Genomic DNA, 18,328 nt, shown 5'->3' with positions numbered 1-18,328 from the left:
CCTCCTTTACCTGATCTAATACATACTATGCCTCACCCACTGCAGGCAGATCAAGGTGCCCTCTGATTCCATGAGTCCATCAGGTTTGCACAATGGTCATCTCTGCACCAGCAATGCCTAAGTCAGGGAGCCCAGCAGGTCAAGTTGAATCACCTCTGGTCACACATCATTCCTAACCCAGGGTACAACATGCTGAGACCATGGAAAAGAGACATTCAAAGTTGGGAAGTGGGACACTGTCAACTACAAGATTAAGAAGGGAAGGTACCAATACAGAATGGACAGCATTGCTTTGGGGGCTATAGTACCAGAGGAAGACCACAGGCTTTGGAATCACGTGACTTAGAATACCAGCTTCCCTTGTTACCAGCTGTGTGTTTAAAACTGCTGATTCTTTTAGGAGCTACCTCAAATTCCCTGTAAGAACTCCTAGATTGCAAACTCTAAGAGGATGGAAATTATTATAATCCCATATCTGAAATGCATGAAACAATGGCTCTTGTATCAAATGCTTACTATGTGCCAGGACTGTCTTAAATGTCTTACACAAATTAAGGTTGCCATTTAATCCCCTTACCACGATATAAAGTAAGTACTAAAGTATTTTAACAAGGTATACCAAGTACGTAGCATACACTAGGTACAAAGAAAATGTTCCCATCCATTCCCAAGTAAATAGAAACATCCCACATTTCATAATCTCCATGTCTCTACCTCTCTTAATCTCTTCTAGTAAAACACACTATTTCTCAAACAGAGACAAATAAAGTATGGTAATAAAATTGATTACTTTTTGGTTTTACTTAATAGGTGAAGAATTTTAACTAAATGGCAAATAAGTCTTACGAAAGAAACTGTCTGAAAAGGTGTCATATGGAAATTTAGGAGAAGAAAATCCATCCAATTAATTTTAACTGTAAACCAGCTTTTTTGTAAAGCTGGTTAAGCTTTCTGATTTCTAACGAATAGTTACATGAGTATCAAACAACCCACGGTACTTAACCACAAAAGTAATCAGAAGAAAATTCTATCATTTCAGACATTATCACTTTTCTTATCTAGTGTTACCAGTAAAACCATTTCACAAAAACACGTATTTTAAGTTTTCCTTTTTAAGTGTCGACGGTTTTTAAAGAAATAAGCCAACTTTATGAAAATCTTTCTAAGGGATATTACACATTTCCAGGCCTAAGAAGGCCTACTGATAAAGGTGGGCAGGAATATTAACTGAGCAACTGATACGTATTAAGATTTTTACATGTAGGAATGACACACTTAACTGCTTAAGATTAAATTACATATGTTAAATGCTTCTCAAAGTAACTGATGTTTAGTAAGTATTCAATAATTGCCAAATATTGATGTCACTTTCTAAATCACATGTAGTGCTCATGAAAAATCCTGTAATATACATACTACCCTATATTACAGAACTTTTAAGATGAAGACTTTAAGCCTCCCACAGTAGGGCAGGAATGTAAAGCTGTGTCTACTTGACTCCTAAGCACATACACTTTCTCTACATGGGTTCTCAAAGTGTTGGATCACCTGGGAACTTACCAGAAATGCAATTTTTCACCCCATCCCAAACCTAGTAAATCAGAAACTCTGGGGTGTGGCCCAGCAATCTGGATTTTAATAAGCCCTCCTGGTGACCCAAATGCATGCTCAAGTTTGAGAACCAGTGACCCCTCAGCACCATGCTCCGCTGTACCAGTTACCACAAAGGTCTAGTGTCTGTCCCTAAATGGTTCCCCTTCTTCCCAACAAATTCCACTTTTCAGTGTTTCCTTCTGACTTTAATAATCTCACCAACATCCTTATTTCACAAATCCTAGGCAATAGTCCGCTTCTTCCCTACACCATGCAGGGTTAAACGCTGACACAGAGGAGCAATATACTGACATCATTAAAAGCCTAGGTTTCCGAAGAAAGGTCTGGTTTGAATTCTAACTCGTTCTTACTAGCTGCATGACCTCAGCAAGTGACAAAAGTTCTCTGATACTTTTCTCTGCTTTAAAATGTAGGGAAAAAATAGTTATCTCATGAGATCATTAAGATGATTAAATGAGAAAAATTAATGTAGGACATATAGAATAGTGGATAAGCACTAGCAGGTATGGAGTAAACGGAGGCTTAAGATCAGCGTTTGAACACAATACACATTTCTGCCAACCTCTACTGCATACAAATGCACACATATACAGTATGGCAAATGAAAAATCAACGTCCCATACTCACCAGAAAAACTGAAATCTCGGTACACCATTTTTAAAAACACCTATCTCTGTCTCACAGTCAAGGAGAAGAATTACTTTGTATTCTGAGACTTAGCAAGATATGGGCAACACATAATCACGAGTATATGGTGGCAAGAATATAATAAATTTCACAGGGATCTGGAAAATGAGGATTTGTGGAGGAACAATACTGGCTGTAAGAAATACCCACAGTTGTAGCTTCTTAATATTATGCTGCCTGGGATCCCTAAACCATACAAGACAGGACAAACTATACAATAATACACTTCACTCAAAGTAGAATTTAGGAACACAAGAGGTGATTGAGAAGAAAATGGTGTTCACGAGTGATGGTAGGTGAAGATCACCCCTGGCCTTCTTTAACAAATTCCGGAAGATGACAGGAATGGTAGGAAATACTCCCACAATCAGATTGGTGGGTCCCATGAACCAAAAAAGGAATGTACCATCGCCTGAGCAGTAAGATAAAACTCACATTTCCTTCTGTGGACAAAACAAAGAGAGACAGCTGAGAATTCCACCCCAGCCGCCAGATGCTCTGTATATCACATGGGGTCAACAGTTAATCCAGACACAGAGCGTTGTGAAGGGCTCCAAAGACACAAGAGCCAATAGCTCTTTCCTGGTTTAAAAAGGGTAACAAACAAACACATTTCTGGGAGTACAGGTGACATTCTCTATACTTAAAGATAAATACCCTAAGTTACAGCCCCCACATAAAAGGATCCAAAAGGAAATAAGCAGAATCTCTGGGGGGGAAATGTGTCTGAATGAGGAAAAAGTACTAAAGATGTGCATCACCAACCGATCAATCAATAAATTCATGTATCTTCCAGAAAAACGTAATTTCTACCTCCGTGCTGATATAAATAAATGTTCCCAATGTTCTACTTGAAGGGAGCTATTTATAGATTTCTGAATTATAGATTCAGTGGGCTGACTTCACGAATCTAGCTAATAGTCTCATCTCAGGTGACACAATTTCCAAAGAGAGCAATGAAAATCTTACAATCAACATACTAGAACTTTAAAATATAAATCTTCCTGTCTCAAACCTAATTCATAGGTTTGTCAGACCAATAAAATGAGATTTGTGTAGTAAGAAGCAAACACAGAGCGTTCCAAGTAAATACCCACACACCACACAGAAGCACTAGGCTACTGTGGTTGAAATCCGGTTTTTCACTAGTATCAGTTCCAGGTTTTCACTAGGAGAGCACCTCTTAGAGGCTCTACCCAAAGATCAAAGCAAAGTGACACATTGTCCCAGATCACAAAATCCCCGTGTGGTTTCATTTATTGGCTGATGAACTACAGTAACCTTCCCTTTGGGGTCATAAATCCTAACCAAAAAGAAAACGCTCATCTTTGGCAAATCAGACATTTATAATCATCCATGTATGAGGCAACACCCTTTCCCAAAGAACAGCTTTAATTCTACTTGGAAACAATAAAAAACACTAGCATTATGATGTACAAAGTACTGTGATAGAAGCTGAAGTAAAAATGAGAGCAATAAAATAATAATTCAAATACAAAGCCCCTACCCTCAAGGAACATAATAAATGGAAAAGGCATGCATACAAATGTGCATCTGAAGTGCTCAAGCTCTTATTACAAAGTCTGCACAGAGTAGCTGGGGCATAGGAGTAGGAGTGATGGATCCACAGGAGGATGAAAGCTCAGGAGGGGCTCCACAGAGACAAGTGGCAGGAAATGAATCCTGAAAGATAAGCGTTTTTCTTTATGCATGTGTTAGGGATTGGCGGGGCTCAGGGGTGCGGTTCAGAGAGAGGAAGAGATGCCGTTAACAGTCTCACATGGCTGAAGGCTAGCTTACATAGAGTTGGAATTGGTTTACCTGAAGTACCAATGACTCAGCACGGGATCCATGGCTAGGGATTTTTAAACTCCAAATGCTGACATCAAAATACTGCTTTCATTTATGCTGTCCAAAAATCAGTCTCAGCAGCCCGTCTACAACCTCATTTCAAAACCTACTGCTCTTACCAATTCCATCTGAATCATAATCTGCGCTGCTGCTACTACTGCAAAGCATATGGGGCTTTAATTATCTACAATCATACAAGGAATAATTCGTGAAAAATTCTAAGTGATATAAAAATATCATGAAAAAAATGTGAAGTGTTAATTCCCTTAATTATCCACTGAAAATCACTGCTATCTCTTACAAAGAGATACCCAACCCTGTATTTGATAGTACATACCTTGATATTATTCTGAGTCAATAATGTAGTGATAATTTACTCAGGAAGCTAGCCTTTAAAAAAGAAAAGCCATAGATCTGTCCTTTTGAAATAACATCTTACTTAATATATACCCTTTCCCATGCATCTTTACAGGCAACCACTGCTGATGGGTTACACAGTCAGCCGTGTTGAAAAATGTAAATGTACCCATACAGTTCCAATTTAATTCATAGGAGGCTTTTTAAAACTATCCTCTTTGTTCATTTGGTTTATATGCTTAAACTTTGGAGTGCATCAGAATCATGAAGGGCTTATTTTAAAGTGACTTTTTGGGCCCCACCCTCCGGCATTTAGGTCAGAGATGGGGCGTAAACACCTGCATTTCTACCAAGTTCCTAGTGGTGCTCATGCCCGTGGCTGCTGGTTGCGGACCTCGCACCGAGAGCCAGCACCCTAGAGAAGTCCAGATGGCAGTCATTCCAGGTCACCCCACATACCAATTACCACTGAGAGTAAGCAAGTTTTATAGGATGTATGTCTTACATTTGAAAAAGAGATGGTAAATAGAGTTCAGTGCTAAAGACAACCTCTAAATGTAGATGTGATGTAAGCATCAAGCTTCAAATGACCAGATCAAAGATAGTATCAACCTGGGGAGCTGATAGTGAAACCATCCTCACGTGCAGAGATGAAATGGGAAGAGCAAAAGTTTTTAGTTTGAATTACTGCTTCACCTCTTCCTAGCTATGTTCGTTCATCTATAAAATGGATCTCACATGGGTGAGGAGATAAAGTAAGTTACCTTACAAGGAAGGTGTTCAGTAAAAGGTAGTTGCTACCTAAGCTAACAAGGGAAAGAGCTCTCAGCGCAAGTATTTATGCAGAAGATGCAAGACGAAGCCACACAATGTAACTTTACATGCACTATGTCAAAATAAAGGGGGTACGTCTCTTTTTAAAACCACCTATATCTAAAGTTTTATCTATGATCTCGCTCAATGTGATATATATATATATATATCTCACCTCATTTAATCCTTACTACCACACATTGTTGTAAAAAACATGACTGTTCTCCCTCAGGCTTCCAAGGCAGCTCCTCCTCCAAACTGTTTGCTCATTGACGCTACACCATTCTCCCTCTGTCCCTCACACTAAAACCCTCAGTGGCCATTCTGTGGCTCCTTGAGGCTTTCAGTCATTCTACCAGACAAAATCCATATGTTCTTCCTGCGGAACAGCTTCATCATCCCCAGATCTCATTCTGTGTGCTGTAATGGTGAAGTGATAGGCCTACCTACTTGACAGCCCCTCACTGCTCTCCTTCTACTCTTTATTTTGGGTATGACTTTCATCATGCTACTATTTGCCTGGTCAAAAGATCTCCAGTTGCTCTTCACACTGTTATCCTGTGTAAAACCCCATACTTCCTTTATCAGTGCTGACCAACAGAATTTTCTGCAATGATGGAAATATTTTCTATCTGCAATCAGTATGGTAGCCACTAGCTATGTGTAGCAACTGAGCACTATTTGATGAAGTGAATTTTTAATTTTATTTCACTTTAATTAAACAGTCACATGTGGCTAATGACTACATTACTAAACAGAGCAGCTATATATAATCTCATCTCCAGGTATCCTTCAATGTGAACTGCCCACCCTGGTCAAGCAAAGTCTCTCCCCACAACTGATAACACTCTTCCATGCCTTACTCCAAAGACTGTGCTTCCTCCTCTCACTCTGCTCTTCTCAGTCTCCACAGCCTATCTATCCAGGCTGGTAGAGCCCCCACCTTTTCTGAAAGCTTCCCAATTACATCTGCCAATATTTCATTCCTCTCCCTGCCATGAACAATCACTGTTTGCACAGCTCGTCTAGCAGCACTCCAACAGGTATTCCTTGCACTGTAATTTATCTACTCATGCATCTGAGCCCCTTCCTCCCCAGTGAAAGAATCTATTCCTCTAAGATCAAATGTCCCATTCACCTAATAGGTGCTTCACAAATACTTGTTTTAAATGAATTAAAGGTACAGAGTGATATATTTTAATCTTTCTTGGACAGCAAGACTTCTCTTCACTAGTACGAAATGGAAATTTTAATCCCCTCACTGTTATGTGATAGCTTGGCAAACACCCAGTTATTGAAAAAGTATCCTGTAAAAAGGCTCTGAAAAGTCTTTGACCTATGTACCTTTGTCTGTTCTAAAAATGCCAAGGAAAAATGAGAAAATACTACTTACAAATGAAAAGCCCATTAACTTCAAAGCAAGTTTCTGGAAACTGATTAAAAAGTCCAACAGAAGGAAACTGAAATTCCTGCTCTGTAAAACCATCAAAAGCTAGACGGAGGAACCCTTGATTTCCTTATTCTTCTGGCAGGTCTCAGATCTGGCTGGACAAGGCCGCCAGCCCACAGATGCTGGAGCAGACCTATCAGAAATGTATTGTTAAGGCAAAAGCAGGTAATCCATTTAAGAGATCAGGAGGCTGATAAGGCTCTTTGTATAAGCAAAATGTATCCTAACAGCCAAGTGAGAAGCACAGCCAGGTTATTTCAGAGCCTGCTGTGGAAACGCATTTCCTAGGAAGAACGATAAAACTGTGCCATTACCAAATTAGTCTTCCCTATAAGGAGGCAACTGAGAACATTAAGCTGAGGTAACCTAATTTCTGTGGCCCTTCAAAAATTTGATTATTTATGCAAACTACACTTGTTCAGGAATAAATTTTTTTAACTGATAAAAATTTTAAAACCTCCTCCTCCTAATCACAGTATCTCCGCTTGCATGCTCGTCTTCTGAGGTCTGTTCTAATTAGCATAAACAGAGAAGCAAGTTAATCTACGCGCGAAGTCCAAGTCTTCACGGAGGCTGACAATGTAAGTCTGGAGTAAACAGGAACCCAATGTGGTGGTAGAAAATCACTCTGATAAGCTTTTCTCGAGATCTAAATGCAAGTCCAGTGTATATGCTCTTCTGATTTCCCTTCTTTAAATGGGCTTTTGAGGGGAAAAAAGGAGGTGGGGGTGCTTTGTAGCCACTCACAGGATGTGAACCCTACCATCCACCCTGGCTGTAAATTGGATACAATAACCAAACCCTATATGTCTATTGTCATGATTAAATCAGGCAATGTGTATTAAGTGCTGGCCACGTTTCCTTGCCAAGAGTAGGTTCTCAACCAATAATAGCACCCTAACTTTTCCTTGGGAAAACAGAACAATATCATAAGGAATGGTCCCTATTCTAATAGAAACAGTTTAAAATCACTGGAGATTTTGTTTTGCACATTTTAAATAAAGGCATCCAGTGCCAGATAATTCTTTCTTATGGTGCTCTTCTATTATCAGGATGTTTTGCCTCCTCCCAGAAGCAGTTACATGCAAAAACATTTGGTACTGAGAGAAAACAAGGGAGGAAGGACGACATAATCAACCAGATCTGTTGGGGTTCTGGAAATTTGTTTTATAATTGGAATGGCTCTTCCCCTTGAAAATCTAATAAGTGTGGGTTTTATCCCAAACATATGGCAGGTAATGATTATTATCCCATATATTACCTTTGAGCATGCCTTGGAAAAAATTGAAATCTCACATCTGAGTATCTCACTGGCTTTAAAAAGTATTTAATTTGCAGGGGCAAAAATATGCCATTTGGCTTTCCTGAGGGAGACACAGAGATGTGTTCAATAGACCATAAATCTTAAGAGACACAAAAAAGCAAGTTTATAACTGAAGAATCTGAGATATGCACCCCAAATTTCTCCTCTTGAAATGTGTTCTTATAGTTGTTTTAGTTAGTGAATTATCAGCATCGAATACAAGCCATCTGAGTCAGTGTTCTGTAGAGCCATCCACTCTGGAGTCACAGCTGCACAGATCATTAACCACAAGGGTCCAATGCCCACCGAAACATGTTGGAAACCAGTAAAGAACATTATTCTAACACAGAAAAAGCATCAAAGAACCGTGGGAACTGAGCTTTACAAGAGAAAGCCTTACTGTTCCAGGGCCTTGGTCTTACTCTCACTGATCCAGAGCTAATGTGTAACCATCCTCTTGAGGAATCTCTAAGTATAAAGATGAAATAGCTGAGCATATACTTTATTGAGATGGCTATTACTGACCTTTCTATATCAAAAGTCACAAAACACATTTTATCTTGACTACTTCCTTCACTATAGAGGAATTTCAAATAATAACTGTAAACTATTTTCCAATGTACCTATAATCCATAAAGAGTCTAATCCTCACCTGTTCACTCCACCAAGAAAGGAGCACAATGCTATCTTTTTGAATACTCCTCTCTTCTTCATCTTCCAATTGCTACATTTTTTTCTCTTACTTAGCCCATTTGTTCTGAATCTTATACTATAACTTCTCTGTGCATGTACTTTGAGTATTAAATTCAAACCAATTAGGGACCTGCCTCCTGTACACCAGCTAAGCTAATTATTCGCAGATTCTGCTACCTGTTCAGACCTCTCGTAACCTGCTGTGAAACTGTAGGCAACTTCCCTCAATCTCTCTTCTGTAGTTCAATATCCTCACTCTTCCGGAAGACTGGGCTCAACCACTCCTAACATACAATGATTCCTATGACTCATCAAATTCGTCACCAGTCCTGACCTCTCCCATAAAGTCCATTCCTACATGTAGAACTGACTGTGGGACATTCACTTGGGTGTAGTAAAATGATGAGAGGACAGAGGAAGTGACTTTCTCTGGCATATCAAGTATGGGATTCATCCACATCGCCTAATTCTTGAGAGCTATTATTTCCTTGTACCTTGCAGAGCTTCAGGCCTGGCCTAGACAGATCTCTTCCAGACTAAGCCTGGGGCCTGACATAAGGGGCATCCAAAGACCCTTTCCTCCTCCTTCATCAGAAGTCTAAAACTCTTGTTTCCTTTTCAGCTGTTAGTCTGAGGGAGGATTTATTTACTGTTTCTAGAGTCTAGTTGCTAGGTTGCTAGATCCGGTAGGGCTTAGAGGTGATAGAGTGATAGAGTGGTGATAGAGCCCATTAACTTTGATATCTTAGTTAAGGTGGTATTGAATGTACATAATTTATCTGTTCCAGAGGAATTGGGCATATAAGAGATGGTATGAGTAGTTGTTCACTTTCCCCCTCTAAAGTTGTTTCTGGTTTGGAGGTATCTTTTGCATATTGGATTTTCCTAAAATGGGGTACCCTTGTTCTGCACAAGGTGTACCCTTGAATATAGGTGAAAGGGCTAATGTCAACAGAGAGCTCATTTTGAGTGATAAATTGCCTGAGGTTTAAGGGGGCATTGTCTCTGCCTTTGCGGATACACATGGTTATTTAAGAAATGTAATACATTTCTTAATACCAACCTTTCCTTCATGTGCTTGGCTTTTTCTTTTATCATCTGACAGCATCCCTCGTCCCTTACCCCGTCTAGGACAAGACTATGCTTTGTATCTTGACAGTGAGGAGAGCTCTAGAGACAAAGGGTGCATGTACTATGTTCATAAAAAATAGAAACAGTCACATGGCTTGCTATAAACAAATGGCTCAGATTATAACTCCCAAAAGAACTAAGATAATTCAGGACTGGAGAGATATAGGCACTATTTCTAGTACGCTTCTTCAACTAGGTAAGATATTATCTCACAGAATGCATCTCTGTAATAAAACTATCAAACATACTCAGCTGTACTTCACAGGGATGCTGTAAGGACTTCCTTACAGTTTCAAAGGTTCCACATGCACCATAAAGACAAGGTTATCACCTTCATTTCCCTGTTGGCCACACCTTCAGTAACAAAGATGACATCACTAGCTACTCAGGGCCTATGCTAGGCAGATTAATGAATGAAACCTGGGAAACAAATGAGCAATTTTAAGAAAAGTAGCTCTGTCAAAATGAAGTGAATTTCATTAAAATTTTAGTAGTCTTATCTAAACTGTAGTTCATTCACTCACTCAATGAATGTTTACTAAGTGCCTACTATGTTCCATATTAAAAATGGTCATTATAGCTCAGCTGAGTATTACATTTCTTAAATAACCATGTGTATCCACAAAGGCAGAGACAATGCCCCCTTAAACCTCAGGCAATTTATCACTCAAAATGAGCTCTCTGTTGACATTAGCCCTTTCACCTATATTCAAGGGTACACCTTGCGCAGAACAAGGGTACCCCATTTTAGGAAAATCCAATATGCAAAAGATACCTCCAAACCAGAAACAACTTTAGAGGGGGAAAGTGAACAACTACTCATACCATCTCTTATATGCCCAATTCCTCTGGAACAGATAAATTATGTACATTCAATACCACCTTAACTAAGGTATCAAAGTTAACACTTCCAATAATTGGAAAAGAATACATCATGTGTCCTCCTAATGTGATACTCCAAGAACATCACTCATGTAGTCCATTGCCAAAATCATGACAAAACATGCTACAAAATAAAATTAAGAGACTAAAGAGATATAATGTGTTTAAATCCTGGATTGAAAAAGGAAAAGGGTGCTATAATGGACATTATTGGGAAAATTAGAGAAATGTGAATATAGACTTACATCATGTTAAGAGTATTACATCAATGTTACAATTCCTGTTTTTTGTTAATTATACTGTGGTTATGAAGCAGAATGTCTTCGTTCTTAGGAAATATACGCTGAAATGTTTAAGGGGAACAGAGTATAATGTTTGCAACTTTCAAATGACTAAAACAAATAAAAATATATAATACAGAGAATAAGCAAATGTGACTAAATTTAACAAGAGTTGATAGAGGTGAAGTTATTGTATTCTTCTTGTAACTTCTCTGTACATTTAAAGTTTCATTTTGTTTTTTGAGATGGGGTCTCGCTCTGTAGCCCAGGCTATAGTGCAGTGGTATGTTCATAGCTCACTGCAGGCTTGAACTCGTGGGCTCAAGCGATCCTCCTGCCTTGGCCTCCCAAGGTACTAGGATTACAGGCATGAGCCACTGTGCTTGGCCTTGAAGTTATTTCAAATAAAACCCATTAAATCTTTTAAAACATGAAATGGAAGAGTAAACTTGGGTTACCTATTCTTTAAAAGGATTTTATTTCTGCAAGTCTCTATAATATTAAGTGCTATGACATGTTTGCATCTTATGGAACAGTTGTGGACTTGGTATTTGTAATAAGACATCTTGGTATATAGAAAAATGACAATGAATTTCAGAGTAACCATTTCTGGGTAAAGCCCCACTTCTGCCATTCACTAGATGAACCGTCTTAACCTTACGTTTCCTTATGTATGACGAGGGTAACGATGCAGCTTTCTCTGCTCTCGGACTGGTAACACTGCTGTGAGCACTGCATGCATTAACGTAAGGCATGCAAATGTGCTTTCTTAACTATGAGGTACTATGCAAACATGAGCTCTTGTTTTTAAGGAGCTGTCAACCAGAAAGGTTACAGGTGATGCAAATGAATTACACAACTGCAGGTAAAGTACCCACAGAAAACGAGAGAATGAAAGGACTACTATTAAATCATATTATACACCACTTATTCAGGTTCAGAAATGGAGTAACAGTACCAAGTTTTGAAAATAGTTTTTTTCCTCCCAAAAAGCAATCCAGCCATGAAACAATATAAAAACAAAGAAGTATTCTTTATTACACTGTCCTCTCATAAGAGCCAAATCTGCTAAAAAATATATATTATATATAAAAATATATATTTATATATAAATAATATTTATAATAATATATAATAAATATATACAATATATATAATATAATATATAATAAATATATATATATTCCTCAATTCAAGAACATCCATTTATATCTAAATGTGGATCTTAATGGTAACTAGAAAGGACTAAAACTATTTTTTCCTCAAAAGGGTAGTCCAAAATATGTATGTTTAAACTACCTAAGAATCCCATCTGCCCAGGGTCAGCAGATCCACATTAGGATAAATCCCAGTAACCCTAAGAGGTCTGACTTGACCTCAAGCCAGAAGGAGCTCTAATGTTTTCTGAGTACACACAGGGATAGGAGCTGTAGTAGGGTTCAGATGTGAGGCAAGGTAGGCCCAGGGAGATTATCCAATGGTCTGTTAAATCCTACAAGATCCAGCTTTTTCCTCATCTCCTCCCTAAATCTCCAACCTCATGCAGAAGAGATTGGACCCCTTCCCCTTGCACTCATTAAGCCCCAGCCACTGTTCTGTTCCTCAAACATATTAAGTTACTACTTCTCATTTTAGAGTTTCTGCATTTGTTCCCTTGGGCTAGAACACTTCTAGGAGCTTCACATGCTGGCTCCTTCAGGTCTCAGCCTAAATGACATGCTCCTCAAAGGCCTTCCCTGACCACCCAAGATAAAACAGCCCCTGGTCAGGCACAATCACATCGCCATTTCATTTATTTTCACAGAACTTTTCTTCCTGATATGTTATCTTGCTGTCTTCCTTCTTCTCACTACAATGCAAGTACCAGGAGAGCAGGGACCTTCTGTTTTGTTCATGGCTAAATCTCCAGCATCCAGAACAGGTCTTGGCACAAAGAAGGCACCTGAATAAAAGAATAAATTGCCCAGCTCCAGCCCAAAGTTTACTTCCAATCCTGATGTATAAGTGAAATTAAAAAACACCAGGAACAAAATGTTTAAGGCTAAAATGCAACCCAGGTTTCTGGAACTCCTTTCTTGACTCACTTTGTCTTCCACACCACAGTCCACTATACTAATTCCATCTACTCTTTTAGCTTCTCAAAGAGCTCATCTATTCTTACAGTCACATGGTGTCAAAAGAATCAATTTCTTAGAGAAGACTCAAACGATTTCACTTCAAAACCAACTTCCTTGCTCTGTAGTTTCAAGCACACACCTCCACCTATGAACAGGACACCCATGTGACTTTATTTAACATGTGTAAAGAACAAGATCATCATCTCCTTCTTCTCTATACCCAATGATGGCATCAGCTGTCACTCACACTCAAGTTCTCAATGAACTGTCATTCATGGTTCTCTTTCACTCCCTATGTCTAATAAAGCATTTGGCCCTGCTGTTTCTTTTGAAATATTTCTTGCATCTGCCACTGCCTCTCCATCTTTCCTCTCTCTAAACAATCCAGGCCCTCATACCAAGAAGGATACTAGTAGCTACTCAGAGTTTTTAGCACTACCACTAAATGGAACTGAAAATGCAATTCTTATCAATTCATCTGGCAATAATCATTACTTTTGTGGCGACTGTGAGAAAAACCCGACTTAGTGATGTAACTAGCTTACCTAACATAAAGGTTGTACTCATGCAATCGGAGCTAACAGACAGGAAAACCAAGGCATAGCCATATTGAGCTACTGGTCTCCAAAGTTTCAGGCCAGGGTCCTGCACATTTTATGGTGAACATTTCATTGAAAATAATTCATTAAAAGAGCTTAATTTAAACATCCAACAGTACTGCCACCTGTACACTTTGGAACCTTCCTTACATTTTTAACTATTGCAATGTATTCTGGACACATCTTTATTCAAAGTCTGATTAAAATATTTATTTGGAGTCCAGCCTATTTGTCTTAACTGACAGATAAAAGTTCTTCTCCGGGTACAGCGTTTTTCCTTATTTAGCAGCAATATTCTCCCTTCTAATGATGATACTCACCCCTGGCAGATCCCAAATATGATCTAAATGAAAATCTTCACAGTCTTTGTTCTCTTGCTTATTTCTTTGTCCAGGTGCAGAGAACTGCCCCCACCACCCTGCTCAATGAGCTATCATAAAACAGCTACTTTTCCTCATCAAAACAGCATAAATCCCTGCAACTTGACTCAGTTCACTGAGAATCCAATACACTTACTCTCCTTTTAAAAAGGAGATAACATATTGCCCCATTAAGTATTACCGTTGATGGACATACTTGAATCCTGAAGTTTAAAGAAGTATTCTTCAGTAGAGCCTGCTCAAGTCAATTAAACACAAACATATACAAAGCACTTAGTGTATTAACTATGTTACTCAGAACTGAGCTGTGCTTCCCTAACAGAATGAAACGTTTTAAGCTTAACAAGGTTTACAGTGGTTTCTATGACTTAAGTCCAGAAAACAAAGGTTCAATTCACAATTTACCACCAATTAGCTGTGCCATCTTATCACAACATCTTCAGACCTCGTTTCCTCATGTCTAAAAGGGAGAGGTTGAAGCATATATTAGCTAAAGTATTTACTAACTCTAAAGTTCTCAGGCTCCATGATGGCAGATCAGAGAGTTTCTAACTGACCTAACTGCATTTATCCTTTCCTTCCCAATTATCCTTTATCACTAATTTTCTCAAACTACTACTCTATTAGTTTTCTACTGCTGTTGCAAAAAATTATCACAAACTCAGTGGCTTCAGACAACACAAATTTATTATCATATTATCATTTCTGGAAGTCAGAAGTCCAAAATGACTTTCACTTTGTTTAAAAATCAAGGTGCCAGCAGGGCTGTGTTCCTTCTAGAGTCTCTATGTGGAGAAAGTGTTCTTTTGCTATTTCCAGCTTCTAGAGCTGCATTCTGTGGCTCATGGGCTCCTTCCTCCATGTTCTAAGCCAGCAGTGTAGCATCTTCAAATCTCTGACTCTGACCACTGACTCTCCTGATACTCCCTCTCACTCATGAGAACTCCTGTAATTACACTGGGACACTCAGGTATTTCAGAATAACCTCCCATCTTAAGATCCTCAACTTAATCAAGTATGAAAAGTTCTTTTTGCCATGTAAGGTAAATATTCACAGGTTCTAGGGATTAAGAAGTGAATAAATTTGGAGGAGCCATCCTTCTGTATAACACAACTACTTATTTACAACTGTTCCCTAACGAAAAACCTTTAATACTCAAAACCAGACAAAGACATCACAAGAAAGCTATAGAACATATCTCTATGTATAGACACAAAAGTCCTCAAAATACTTTCAAAACAAATCCAACAACATATAAAAAAGATTGTGCGGCATTATCAAATGATACTTATCTCAGAAATGCCAGGTTGCCTTAACATTAAAAATTCAACCAAGGTAGCCTGGCAACACAGCAAGACCTTATCTCTAAAAATTAAAACGGGCCAGGCAGGATGGCTCATACTGTAATCCCAGCACTTTGGGAGGCCGAGGTGGAAGGATCACTTGAGCCCAACCTGGGCAGCATAGTCAGATCTTGTCTCTACAAAAAATAAATACAAATAGCTGGGCATGGGTGCACATGCCTGTGGTTCCAGCTACTCAGGAGGCTGAGGTGGGAAGAGCATTTGAGCCTGGGAGATCACAGCTACAGTGAGTCATGGTGGCGCCACTGCACTCCAGCCTGGGTGACAGAGAAAGACCTTGTCTCAATAAATACATAAATAAATAGCCAGGCATGGTGGCGCACATCTGTAGTCCTAGCTACTCAGGAGGCTGAGGTGGGATGATCCCTTGATCCCAGGAGTTCCACGATGCTGTGAGCTATGATCATGTCACTGCACTCCAGCCTGGGTGACAGAGCAAGGCCCCATCTCCATAAATAAATAAAAACTATTTAATTGAGTCAATGTAATATATCACATTAATGAAAGGAAAAAAACCCACATGGTCATCTCAACACAGAAAGATCACCTGACAAAATCCAACATGTTTTCATCATAAAAATAGTCAAACTAGGAATAGAAGGGAATGTCCTCATTTAACAAAAGATTCCTGTGAAAAACCCACACCTAACAACATCATACTTACTGGTGAAAGCTTGGATGCTTTCTCTTTAAGATCAGGAAAAGACAAGGATGTTTGCGCTCACCACTTCTATTCAATGTTGTACCAGACATGCTTCTCAGGGCAATTAGGCAAGAAAAAGAAATAAAAGGCATCCAGATTGGAAAGGAAGAAAACGATCTCCGATCACTTGATCCTGTACAGAGAAAATCCTAAGGCATCCACTTAAAAACTGTGGCCAAACAAGTTAGATTATAGTTTGTAACTCATCTCTGACACAAGGCTATAGTTTCAGGGATCAGTACACAAAAATCAACAGTATTTCTATATATAAGCAATGAACAATCAAAAACTGAACAATTGGCCAGGTGCTGTGGCTCACGCCTGTAATCCCAGCACTTTGGGAGCTGGGTGGATCACGAGGTGAGGAGTTCGAGACCACCCTGGCAAACATGGTAAAACCCCGTCTCTACTAAAAATACAAAAAATTAGCCAGGAGTGGTGGCAGGGACCTATAGTCCCAGCTACTTGGGAGGCTGAGGCAGGAGACTGGCGTGAACCTGGGAAGCGGAGCTCGCAGTGAGCCAAGATCGCGCCACTGGACTCCAGCCTGGGCGACAGAGCCAGACTCCATCCAAAAAAAAAAAAAAAAGAACTGAACAATTAAGATAACAAAATTAACAATACCATCAAAATGAATAAAACCATAAGCAACAAATTTCAAGGAAGTACCAAGTTTATACAGTGAAAACTACCAAACACTGTTGAAAGAAATCAAAAACAACCTAAATGAAAGGAATCGACTTCAGAGTCCAGAAAAAATTCCTCACACTTATCATCAATTTCAACAAGGATGCCCAAGACAATTCAATGGGAGAAAGAACAGTCTTTTCAACAAATGGTGCTGGAACAACTAGAGATCCACATGCAAAAGAAAAAAGTTGGACTCTTCCCTTACAAAATACACAAAAATGAACTCTCACATTACATACCTAAATGTAAGAGCTAACTAAACCTACACAATTCCTAGATGAAAACATAGGAATAAATCTCTGTGACTTTAGGTTACGCAAGGAATTCTTCTTAGATATGATGCCAAAAAAAAAAAGCAACAACAGAACATTATCAAAACCGAAAATTTTTGTGCTTGAAAGGATAGCATCAAGAAAGTGAAATGACAACCCACTGAATGAGGGAAGTCCCTCACTTTAGGGAGATGAGTCCTAAAGAAAACAGTACTCTTGCCAATGACATAGTGCCACCTAGCTGCAACATAAGGTAAATCACAATGGCAGTAGGAGGATCTCCACACTACTTTTACAGAAATGAATTGCAGGTAAAAAATAAGAAGCTACAGTACTGTTTGGCAGGACAATTTGTTTCATACGTGCATACTATTACCCTGACTAAATTAACTCTCAAGTATTACAGGTATTATTTGTTTTCATTTCCATGCACAGATTAGCCATTTAGTATTTACTAAATCAAACTCAATTTCTGAAGTGTCTTACACCAATATATTCATGCACATATGGTTAAATTTTTCCTTGAGAATCTATCATGTGAGAGTGTGGCTTATTATAACAAGTAAACAGAACAGATAAATACAAAATAATAAGAAATCTCATGATTTACTCACATATAAGGGAGCTTGTTGTGGATTAAGTTTCATGACCCAGGACACTGAAACAGAAATGGAATAAATGAGAATAAAATTAAAAGTTGTCACAGAAAATATATAAGCCACCTAAAGTCCTGGGTGTCAAGCATAGCTCTGTGAGTACAATCCCGTGCCCAAGATTACCATATGCCCAGCTGTACGCTATACACTAAGAGATTTAGGAAGGAAGCGGGGTCAGGGATTGACCCCAGACTCAATCTTTTCAAGTGGGGAAGAAAGATCTTCCGATTGAAAAATAAAGACAAAAAAGGCTTCACTGTCACAGAAGTTTCAACAACCAACAGGATATTTAAAACAGTTATCAAAGCAAAACCATTGTATGTTCACTTACATTTTTACACAGTCCCTCAAACTCACAAAATGCTGTTTGCTCAGGGACTTCTTCCAGTCTTACTAGGGAACCTGGAAAGTGAGGGGAGGATTGCAAGGGACCACTAGAACTCTCTTCCTCAATTCCCCTTCTCTGAGAAGGGAGGCTACAGCT

At 39.0% G+C, this 18,328-nt stretch overlaps 1 protein-coding gene across 13 annotated transcripts in view; it reads right to left on the bottom strand.

Annotated features, from left to right (window-relative positions):
• AKAP13 (A-kinase anchoring protein 13) overlaps positions 1 to 18,328 on the bottom strand; it is a 361,925-nt gene that overhangs the window by 246,007 nt on the left and 97,590 nt on the right. For all 13 annotated transcript variants that reach the window (XM_055098908.2, XM_055098910.2, XM_055098909.2 and 10 more), the window contains exon 2: positions 17,803 to 17,846. In XM_055098908.2, coding sequence (XP_054954883.2) covers positions 17,803 to 17,835 — 33 coding nt within the window. In that variant the 5' untranslated portion in view covers positions 17,836 to 17,846. The remainder of the gene's footprint in view (positions 1 to 17,802; positions 17,847 to 18,328) is intronic.

Source organism: Pan paniscus, chromosome 16 (genome assembly GCF_029289425.2).
Source record: "Pan paniscus chromosome 16, NHGRI_mPanPan1-v2.0_pri, whole genome shotgun sequence".
Lineage (NCBI taxonomy): Eukaryota > Metazoa > Chordata > Mammalia > Primates > Hominidae > Pan > Pan paniscus.
The sequence above is the reverse complement of the archived record's forward strand: the minus strand, read 5'-3'. Positions and strand labels throughout refer to the sequence as shown.